The 11474-nt window shown below is 32.3% G+C and overlaps 1 protein-coding gene across 1 annotated transcript; it reads right to left on the bottom strand.

Moving 5' to 3' along the window:
* Positions 1 to 284: 284 nt before the first annotated feature.
* On the bottom strand, positions 285 to 6940 carry POLA3 (DNA primase POLA3). Its single transcript, XM_039033737.2, has 16 exons — positions 6621 to 6940; positions 6444 to 6494; positions 6170 to 6345; positions 5821 to 5892; positions 5594 to 5705; positions 4875 to 4959; positions 4740 to 4791; positions 4602 to 4663; positions 4408 to 4523; positions 4214 to 4329; positions 2436 to 2504; positions 2177 to 2234; positions 1859 to 1932; positions 1655 to 1703; positions 1449 to 1528; positions 285 to 566 (listed from the first exon to the last, which is right to left on the bottom strand). The coding sequence occupies exons 1-16, from the start codon at positions 6736 to 6738 to the stop codon at positions 504 to 506; spliced, it is 1353 nt and encodes a 450-aa protein (XP_038889665.1). The 5' UTR covers positions 6739 to 6940; the 3' UTR covers positions 285 to 503.
* Between the last annotated feature and the right edge of the window lie 4534 nt (positions 6941 to 11474).

Here is an 11474-nt window from a genome sequence, read left to right as displayed (position 1 = left end):
GAGAGCAACAATTCCAAATGTGATAAAGAAAATGCTGGTATAATTTGTTCACTGAAGTGTTAAATGTGGCACTGGTCCTTTTGTGGATTTAGAAGACTTCATCTACTAAATGCTTTCACGATGGGTCAAGGTACTTATACTTTGTGCATAAAATATGAAACAAAAATGACATTAAGTGAAAATAACTAATGATGGTCTAAATTGATTCAAAGATTTAGAGATTAATAGGGTGGAGACTTAAACTATTAGATATAAATCATCAAAATACCCAAAAACAAGCATCATTTCTCCAAACCAACTTTAATCATAATGAAAATAATCTGCCAAGTTGTTCAGTCTCGTCTTCATATCAATGAAGTAGCCAAACATCACATATACAGAGCGAACCTTTTAACATAATTAAGTTAACCTCGATTATATATACACTGCACCTCTAAGACAATAGAAAAGTGTGGAACACTCCTAGAAGCTAAAAAAGGGTGTTTGCTTAATAATATAGCTCCCTACCAACTCAGAGAATTTTTAGACTGTTGCACTTTAGCATTGTACGAAGATTCTATTTCCTCCTGCAAGAAACAAGAATCATGGCTGAGAAAGATATAACAACATTTGTGAATTTAAAGCACTTTTTTAGTGTTAAAAGAGGTGGGTACAAGGTGTCCCATTTCCTACATTTTAGCTAACTTAGATAAAATACAATCAAACATAAATAACAACCATCAAAACGGTTAAAATGCAGCCTATAACTAATTAATAATGTCGCTGCTTTGATAGTTTGAGGTGGCCATGCTGTGTAATAGGGACTTTGGCTCTTTGACGGATATCTTGATGAACTCTCGTTTTAAGGATAAAGGGTAAGTGTTGTGGCAAGCTTGTTTGCTATTTGTGTGTGTGGGTGGGTGGGGGGAGTGAAGTTTAACGAGTCTTTATGGGCATTTGTTAAAGCGTGGTTTGTAATTACTAGCTTGATATCATTCTTATGGATTGAAGCCTTTTCTTGTAGTCGAGGAATCTTTTTGTGAGCTTGTCTTTTAGTATGCTCTTGTATATTCTTTCGTTTTTTCAATAATATGGTTTCTCACAACAACAACAAAAAGTGGCAATACCAAAACTTCATTGATATTCTAAAAGTTACAAACTACCGAGTATTCACAATTTAGAGCTACATTCCTTCTTTAACAAGAGCAATTTTTCATTGATATATTTCATAAGTTACAAACTATCAAACCTTCTCAAAGAGAGTCTATCAAGGTAGACCACCACGAATAAACTATACACTTAACAAACAATAAAACCACAAGAACGCAAGCAAACAAACTATAAAGCTGTATAATTAGTAGCCTAGTTCTTCAAATAAACTGATAATTACCCTGCACAGTTTAGAGCCTACAAGAATGATGATCTAAAACTTGGAAGGCCAGATATTTACTCCATATATGGAGAATTACCTTGCATGATTTCAGTAATGGCTGTAAGAATGCCGATCTGAAAAACCTAATTGATTCCCCAAGTGAGGTTCTATCCCAGGCTGTCATAAAGCAAAAGATTATAACAGCATTGGTTAATCACTAATATTAAATTATCCTACCGCAGCTACCCAGGCAAATAAAGCAGGAATCTCACGAATCTATAGTAAAGATTGAATATCACGTACCAATCTCACCATCTACTTCCATGTCTGCTGCATTAAGTTCTTCCAGGAGCTGCAATCCATCATTATAATTCAAGTTACTGCTTAGAAGCCAAAATGGAACAACTGCTGTATATCATGTATGAAAATTGAACATTTTCCTCGCTGCAAATCAGTAGGCAAAAGCATAATATTTATGCTATATGCCTTTATATCTTGTTATTTTACCTGGGCAACAGTTGGCACAGTAGTAGGATCAAACTCATCACAATGTTCAGGGTCGATGGGTACACAGATACGTCCTGGAATAAAAAGGAACAGTAGGATTCAGTAATATCTAAACATATGTTCTCTTCACAAAAGTGAAACAATTGCATCCTTCATTCTACTCAAATTACTTGCAAGATTCCAAATCAAGTGCATTTTCATGATTATTTTATTATTAATTTTTTATAAGAACCTTAAGGAATCTTTTACATTGAGACCACAATGAGGTTTCGGCGAGTCACAACTGATCTAACATTAGCATTTAATTCCAACACTGACCAGTTTTGGGATGAACACAGAATGGTGCCTTTAGCAGATGGTTCATGTGTTTAGTAACCTGAAGAATAAAGAACTTGCCTCATCAAGGGAGTAAACTAAAATCAGCTTTAACAAGTAAATTTGAAATTTTTGTTGTGATCCCTGTGCATGCCAATTAGAGATCCAAGATGTAATGAAGCTAACTGCTAAAACAGATTGACCTAGTTCCAATAAATGGAGCAAAAGATCTTGTTAAGATAAAGTCAGGCAATATACATACCTCCAAATCAAGCCTAGGGTAGGTATAAGAGAAAACAATCTCTTCAACATGCCGACGCATTCCTTGTGCCTGAAAAAAGGAAAACGTCATAATTATTGCCTAAATGTAGCACAATAGAACTCTCTCTACGCCACCCAAATACTCACATAGAAGACTAAAAAGAGAGAAAATATTGCACCAAGACGCATCTTAGGGGCAGCCACACGAAGCATGACTGGAAAGAAATAAAGAAGGGGGGAAAAGGGAAGCTAGATGATTGAGAAAAAGAACTAAAAATAAAGATTACAACTACTTGGATTGCACATGATAAATGTTGAAATGTATCTATGAAACCGAACTTTAAATGGAAATAAATGATAGAATACAAAAGGGCCAACTAGAGGCTTGCAACACAAGCCAACAAAAAAAAAGCCTACAAAAGGGGCAGACCAAAAAAAGCCAAGAAGGAATTAACCTAACAAGGAAGAGCTCTATTCCAACAAAATAAGGAAAACCAAAAAAATAATTACAAAACTCTGACTCAAGCACCTAGACCAAGGCATTAAACCAAGCTAGGGACAGACTTCCTCTCAGTATCTTATCACGCCCCTAAAATTTCTATTATTCATTTAAATCCAGATGCCCCATAAAACTGCAAAAGCCCAGCCGAACGAGGAACTATACCCTTCTTCACAAAGGAAGAGTGAAGCAAGACCTTCAAAGATAATGTTAGAAATATTACTAGATACTAAGGGCATATTAGTCATTGGCCAATAACTTCATTACTAAGATGAGATCATGAATAAAGTCAGAAGCACTGAAGGCCAGCCATCGATTAGATGTTTGGGGTTAAGCTTGCTCCAAAGTGTGGTATCAGAGTTCTCCAATTACCTGGGAAATTTTTTTGTATTCCTTGTTCTTCAAGTTAAACTACAATTATATTCCAATTAAATGGTTCCTATCATATTAAAAGACTATTTGAATGTTGTCTCCTCTAGAAAAGGGCTTGAGAGGTCTATCAACCAAAATTTTCATGCAGATTCTGGAGTTGAAAGAAACAAACTCTTCTTTAATCTTTGGTAGAGAACGGGATAGATGAGTTTGTTGATTGGATGCCTTTATCAGAAGAAAGATGAATGTGATCAACCATAAATGCGAGACCTAGGGCAGAAATCTGCTTTGATAATTAGGCTGGATTTTTGGGGAAAGGGTAGAGGGTATCAGTTATAGTTTTTTTTTTTTTGGATATCCACGAGTGTCCCGGCCAACTTAGGTATCAATTATAGCTTTTAGAACTTAGCATATGAAAACAAAAGGTGTAAGAAGTTATCATTGAAGGACAAAAGGTAAGAAGATGAACTGGCTTGAGATGGGGGAGGGGGGCTTTTGACTGTTGAGTGAAGTCCTTAGAACATAAAGTAGCTCTAGCTCGGTAAAGTCCTTTAGAAAAAAGTAGCTCCTTTATCTTCCTCAAGCTCAATCTATACTTGCTTCCCTGAGGAAAATACCATGTATAATGGCTATCCTTTCCTGTTTGGTAAGTTGGATTTCGTGTTTCCCTATGGACTTCAATTTCAAAGCTTGGCTTGTTTTTTGTATGCCCTTGTATTCTATTATCAAAAAAAAAATTTTAAAAAATAAATAAACAAGCTCAGTACATCACTTCTAACTCTACTTCCAGTACTAATTGCACTTGACAAAAATGGTTCCAAACTGCAACATTACAACACAAACTCCTCATCAATGAACTATTCCCAGTTGAACCTTCTTGCAAGTATGAGAAAAGATGTTGATTCTACCTTATATTTCCCTGATTGCAACATATTTTTCAGTTTCTCCCATCTTACTGAGTTAACATCGTTTTTAGACGTTCGCCTATTATCTTGCCACTTTCCTCGAAGCTCTGAGGTAATGGCTGCAAGGGTAACTCAATTAGTATCTAAAACTATCATACTGACAGTATTTACCCGAGATAAATACATAAATTGCTTACATTCATCATGAATCATATCTAATATTTTCTCATATCTCTCCTCGGTTGAGAAAATCTTTTGACTACCAAGCAATTGTGATTCAAAGCTATCCTTGAGAACTTCTATGTACGATCTCCTGAACCCAATTACATAAGTTAGATGAGAAAAAAAATGAGACTTGAATCATCACATCTTAATATTAACCACCACTTACGCGAGAAATGGATGAAGAACTGGACCCGTTAGAGAAATTTTCTTGCGACTATTTTCATTACCCTGCACATCAACCATATTCAACTCCATAGCTAAAGACACTAGAAATCCCCAATATTTTATAACACCACAGTATAACCTGATATAAATGGAAATATTCAGCAATGGCAGCTCGCTGTTCATTAGACAACCTGTAGCAGTGATGGTGGGAATTTTAGACCTTTACAAATAATATATTTTACTACAAATTCAACAATTTGATTAGTGGCCTTACCTTCTAGCTTTTCCATCACAGACCCAACAATGAACACCACGTCGACCACTAAATACCCATAGAATGTGGTTAAATCCAAAGTCATCTGCAACACAAATTTCAAGTGAAGTGTCTCTGATGGGAGTGAACAGAACACCGCGCACTATCTAATCAAATGACTGTAATTGAAAACTTAATTCTCAGATGCACTGGACAATGTCACAGTGCCATTATGGTTGATTTACAATATCTCTTCAAAATATTGTTGAGAGGCTCAATATATGGACATATTTAAATAAAGATAAGCATTGCACATATAACTGGTTACAGGAGATAAAGTGCCACACAGAATAGAACTGACAATAAGCCAGTGACTAATAATCTGAATTTTTCAGAATGTGTAACACCTTTTATGCATATCATATTTCCTACTATTCTTTGAAATAAAACAATATATTGAAGTAAGCCTTTAGGAATAAGTTAAAAAGAAGTATGTACACTAACGAGCCAAATATGGAAGATCTCATTCCCAACAAGAGTGAAAAAAGGAATAAGCTTAGGCATTGGGCCAGGAGGGGAAACTACCTAGAAGGTAAGTGATTTCTCTTAAGAGAGCTAGCATTGAGTAATATGCAACCTTATTTGTGCTCATTCCTTTCCAAATTAAGAGTTGGGAGAATGGATGCAAACATACTCATTTCTTGAACAACTTTTCAGATACATATGACAAATCTTCTTACCTCGGAGGGTAGTATCAATCACTTTGATAGCAGCTGTCATTAAAGGCCAGCAATCCAAACAAACACCAGCTCCAGAGCAACAATATCTAACATCATCATAATCGGTCATATCCTGCATATGGAGGAAATTTTCTAATTAATTTCTCAATGAAAATGGACCGAGTAATTAACTTTCAAATTGAATTAGAATATTGAACATCATAAAAAAAAAAAGGGGGTCTGCTTACGATATCAAAAACCAGCTCTCTCTCCACTGGAGTAAATACATTATCGCCAGCATATGCATGTCTCTTTGCAGGCTGAAGTAGAAAAGTTGGGAGTGTGTGAGAGAGACAAATGAATCTCACCCAAAAAAAAAAAAAAAAAAAAAAAAAAAAAAAAAAAAAAAAAAAAAAACTCTTTCAAACAAATAATACTCAAAACAATCATGCAAAATGTTTGTAGCCTTGACTTAAATAAATCTGATTACTTAAAAGCAAATTATGCGAAATTTAATAATTAAATCATCAGGAATCACGATAAAACTAGAAAGATTGTGTTAAACTGATAAGAGCAACCGGGAAGAATTTTACTTACATCCACACTGTATACCGGCCCAATATCAATTTTAAATGGACATTTTTCTTTGATTGAATTTTCCATTTCAGACAGACTGTTAAAAGATTGAAATCGTAGATAAACATCATTATCCAAGGTGAATGAAAACTCTCTTCGGCCAAAATAGGATTGGTCATTGCCTGGATGCTTGCCATCTACCATTACGTAAAGCAAGAAGGTTACATATCCAATATTAATTAGCTTCCTCTGGGGATAAATTTTGTTTCTGATTCCCAGAAAATCAAGGGCTTACCATTTCCATAAGACATCCATTTGAAAAAATCAGCATACGGAAAAAGCTTCCCTGCAAGAATTAACATTCCATATCCTTTCAGTAGCAGAAAAACGTAGAAGAGATGAGTAAACTAGATTTGATGGAACGATTCAACAAAAAGAGTTTCTAAAAATTGAAAAGGTATAAATGGTTCACCGTAGTAAATTTTGAGATAATTGGCATCGAAGCCATCAGACACAGTGTTCTTCGGCTTCTGTTCGTTACCATCAATTACCATATCGCTTTCGCCATTCTCAATCGCTGCAGTAACCATTTTTGGCACAGCACTGTAAATTGCTGCAAAATTGAGGCAGCAAACGGAAATTTAACCAAGAATAAAATCAGACCTAACAGGTTATGAAACGGATTATGAAGCTCGATCGGAAAATTGGAATATAGGGATTCGACTAAGCAGAGAGAGATGTAATTAGGAAAAGAAAGGGCGGGAACGGCTGAGAAATTAGGGGAAGATATGAAGTTTAGGCGGGAAGTCGCCTTTTTCTTCTCGGTTCGGCCAGTTCGGTTCGTTTGAACCGGCGAGATGTGAGAGGGAGAAAACTCACAGCTGGCGAACGGTTTACAACAACCCATTGGTAATCATTGTATTAGTTTATTTTTTCTTTTTTTTAAAAAAAAAAAAAATCAAATTCATATTTCTTATAACAATTTGCATTTTTCTGGGGTACTATAGTCAAATTCTTAACCAAATTCTAAAAACATAAACAAGTTTTTTTTTTTTAGTTTTCAAATTTTGGTTTGATTTTTTAAATCGTTAGTAGAAAGTAGATGACAAATGAAAAAATTTGGAGGTGGAAAATGTCTATAGACTTAATTTTAAAAAATAAAAATTTTAAAAACATAAACCCTGTTTGATAAATATTTTATTTTTTGTTTTTGTTTTTTAAAATTAAGTCATGGATATTACTTCTACGTCAAAATTTCTTTTTTTTTGTTATTACTTATAGTTAAAAAACCAAGTCAAATTTTGAGAACTAAAAATGTAACTTTTAAAAAGTTGTTTTTATTTTTTGAATTTAGCTAAGAATTCAACCATTGTACTTTAAAAAAATATGCAAATTCTTATAAGAAATGTTGATGAAATAGATCTAAATTTTAAAAATAAAAATAAAAAATCAAATGGTTATCAAGCGAGGTCTAAATTATTACCAAATGGACCTATGTTTTATGTTTTGGGCAAAATTTTATAGGTGAGCAAATCATTAGTCCAATGGTGCATCGAAATTCTCTTCATGCTATAGGTTATTTGTTTTTTTATGATTGAGCCCCATAAAATACACACCAAATTTAGGAGGGTACTTTTTTTCTCTAACACCAAATTAAGGTTTTCAATTCTATTATTACCCCTATTTCTCCCTCTATTTTCTTTTTGGTCCATTCACTAAATATTATATAAGTTTGCCATTTAACAATTCTAACTTTCACCATCAAAATTTCAAAACCTCCAAGAGGTGGTTTCAATTTCTGTAGAGGTGCAGAAATTAGGAGTGGGATGGCGAACTACGTCTTACTGTCATATTTAGCAAGAGAATAAGCTCTGAGAGACGTTTGACGTGAAGAATTGAATTGAGTTGATAATTATTATAGAAATGAAGTAATTGGGAGAGTTGACGCGAATAATGAGATGAAAAACGTGAATTAATGCGAACAACGAAATAATAAATCTATTTAATTATTGGCGAACTAAATGGGTGAGGTTTTTTACCTACCCAACCCAGCCTAACTTGGGCCAATCGTCCCCTTGATGCTAATTTCTTAATGAAAAACAAGTCAAAGGTGGTGTAGGGATGATTTTCCTAAGTGTACAGGAATATTAGAGACTATTGCGAAAAAAACAATATACTAAAATATTAATTTAGTGTCCGTTTAGATTGGCTTAAAAAATGTTATTAAAAAGTTCATTTTGATTTAAACTTTTTTTATATAATAAATTCTTCGAAATAAAAACACACATGTTTGGTAACTTTTTTGAAATGGTTGGCAGCTGTCACTAGAGGTGATGGCTAGAGGTTAGTCGTTAGAGGTGGTGATCGGAGGTTGACTCACAGTGGTCATTGTAGGTAGTGGTTGAAGGTTGGCCCAGTCATTGGATGTGGTGGTCCAATGTTCTTAACCATCAAACACACAAAACTCATTTTAGTTAAGTTTGTTTCAATTGTTTATCCTCAACTAACTTATTTTATAAATTTATTTTTCAAAAATCCATTTTGAGTAGTTGTCAAACGTTTGAATCTCTGTTATTTTTTTTTAATTAATTACTTGAAAATGTATTTTAAACATACCCTTAGCCTATTATATCACCATCTTTAGCCAACTCAAATATTGTATATATTAAATTATAAATTTAGTGAAGTATTGCGTCTATTTAGTCTAAAATTTGAAATTACAAAGTCTTTGTGCATTCAGATTTTTGTAAATTAAAAATTTAGAATTCTGTAAAAAAAAAATCAAATTTATATCTAAGATTTAAATAATTTTGGGTAGATTGCAAGAACAATCCCTCAAATATGGTCAAACTTGCAATTACAAGAACTAGCCCAAGGTATGGTCAAACTCGTTACACCCTCAAACTTTCAATAGTAAAAATTGAGCTCTCAAATTTATTCAAATGTTAAAATTAGACTCTCAAACTTAAAACAATTGTAGAAATTGGACCCTTAAATGATAGAAATTGTACCCTCAAACTTATACAATTGTTACAGTTTTTTAAATTATGTAAATTTAAAAGTTAAATCTTAACACGTGTATGTATGAGGATTCAATTTTTATAATTAAAAATTTGAAGGTGAAATTGTACAATTACCACCAAATTTTAGGGATGGTTCTTGCAATTTTTCCTTTAGAGACATGTTAGACACTTAATTTTTTGAGAGTGCATAGACAAAATAAACACAAACCCTAATGTTTACGTACATACAAAAAAAAAAAACACTCATATTTTATGTAATTTAGTCCACTAGTTAATGCATATTGAAATTTGCCAACTCTATAACAATTTACCTAATATAACCAAAATCAACCCGAACCAACTCATATTTATTATTAACTTTAAAATATATTTTTTTATTACTTATAACACAATTACTTATACATATATTGATTTTAATTTTATTTAATTCTAATATTTTTTGAATAATTTATTCTTCAACAGCTCTTGAAAATAGTTTCTTTGTACTTTAGAAAAAAAATCACTATATAAATTAAAATTGAGTTGTTAATCTTAATTCAATATATGAAAATAATTAAATTAGATTTTTACATATTTACGTTTTACTACTTTTTAGAATAAAATTTTAAATAAATGACTGATTAACACGAACCAACCCAACTCAAATATTTTCATGGTTGAGTTGGGTTGGGTTTATTTTTTAACAAAGGTAATTTGAGTTGAAAAAATTTACAACTCCAACAATTGGATTAGGTCTAAAAAAATCTTTAAATACAACCCAACCCATGAACATCTTTATATATATTGTTGAAGGAAACAAAAAAAAAAAAAACCAAAATCTCACAAATTTTCAACTGTGTGGTAATGCATGGTAATGTAGTTAGCCAATCTAAACATGTTGTAAGACATATTATTGACGAAAATTTGAACCTTGCTCATGCTGTTAAACATTTGTCCATTTAGCATGTTATCAATCATTCACATAGGCAACTTGTCGAACTAACCAACCCAAATGTAATTCAACGGATTAATACATATATTTCAATTCAAAAGTTTGAGGTTGAAATCAATCAACCATATATATGTTGGAAAAAAATCATCCCTAAGGAGACGAAATATTTAAAACCCACCATAGTTCTTTTAAGTTCAAAAACCTTGGAGTAGAGGATTTTAACTTTTTAACTATCGGTCAAAGATTATATCCTGAACTAGTTGAATTATGCTCATGATGATCATAATAATTACCTAGATGGATTAATAAATGAAATTAAATTAGTTCTGAAAAAAAAAAAACACATAAAACCAAATCAACCATAATTGCTTCAAATTGTCAAAGTGAACCCTATGTGGTGATAGACATGCTCATGAGAGAGGATATTTAAATTGGGAAATTGTCAGAAGTAACGTGTTTAAGTTTTCACCTTATAAAATTAGTACGTTTTTTAAAAAATCGTTAGAATAGTTTTTCTTAGTCTATCTCGTCCGAGATTGGTCACCGAGTTCTGTTTTGAACCTTTTCGGTACATCTCGCTAGAATTACACATCGAGATTTGCCAATTTTTCCAGATCTTACGCAATCTTCCCAAATATTTCAAAATTAAAAAATCACCATACGAAATATTACACATTTTGGAGAAATTTGAAAAGATAATTGGTAAATCATTCAGAGAACCGATAAATCAATCTAGAAATTCATATAATTATATGGATCTTGATATTAATCCCAGTAAAATAACACCGAGATTCTATACATTTGGGCTTTCTTGGTGAAACTGAGACATAATTAACACCGAAATTCGATGTATTTGAGCTTTCTCAGTGGAATCTCAGGTAGGATTTAAAAATGACTAGGCAATTAATTTGAATTAATTTGGAAAATCTATTTTGATAATTGAAAAACACATTTGGAATTTTGGAAATTCATACAATTGTGATAACATAAATTATACTAAAGATTTGGAAAATTACAAAATAATATAATATTTAGTAAAGATAACCAAATTTAGAGAATATTTGAAAAGATATAAGATTTAAGAAGATTACATACAAAATTACTAAACCACTTATGTACTTTGATGAGATGTACCGAGAAAGCACAAAACAATCTGTAAGTTAGAAAAAATTGTTTTTTTAACTAACTCTTGGTGGCCGATCTCAGACCAAATGAACTGAGAAAAACTATTTTAACATACTTCTAAAAAAGAGTGCTAGTTTTGTAACGTGTAAAAAGATTATTTCTGACAATTTTCCATTTAAACTCCTACTAGTTGTATTAAAAAAAAAAGAAAAAAAAGAAAATCATAATTGAATTATATATATACATA

The sequence above is a fragment of the Benincasa hispida genome, chromosome 6, assembly GCF_027475165.1.
Source record: "Benincasa hispida cultivar pf3 chromosome 6, pf3_genome.v1.1, whole genome shotgun sequence".
Classification (NCBI taxonomy): domain Eukaryota; kingdom Viridiplantae; phylum Streptophyta; class Magnoliopsida; order Cucurbitales; family Cucurbitaceae; genus Benincasa; species Benincasa hispida.
This window is presented reverse-complemented; position numbering and strand designations above follow the sequence as displayed.

Excerpts from the sequence above, each read along its gene's own strand:
- POLA3 (XM_039033737.2), bottom strand. The coding sequence starts at position 6,738 with ATGGTTACTGCAGCGATTGAGAATGGCGAAAGCGATATGGTAATTGAT. Across the intron at positions 1,529-1,654 it reads GGAAGTAGATGGTGAGATTG|CCTGGGATAGAACCTCACTT; the intron begins GTACGTGATATT and ends GCTTTATGACAG. Across the intron at positions 567-1,448 it reads CATTACTGAAATCATGCAAG|GAGGAAATAGAATCTTCGTA; the intron begins GTAATTCTCCAT and ends TGTTTCTTGCAG.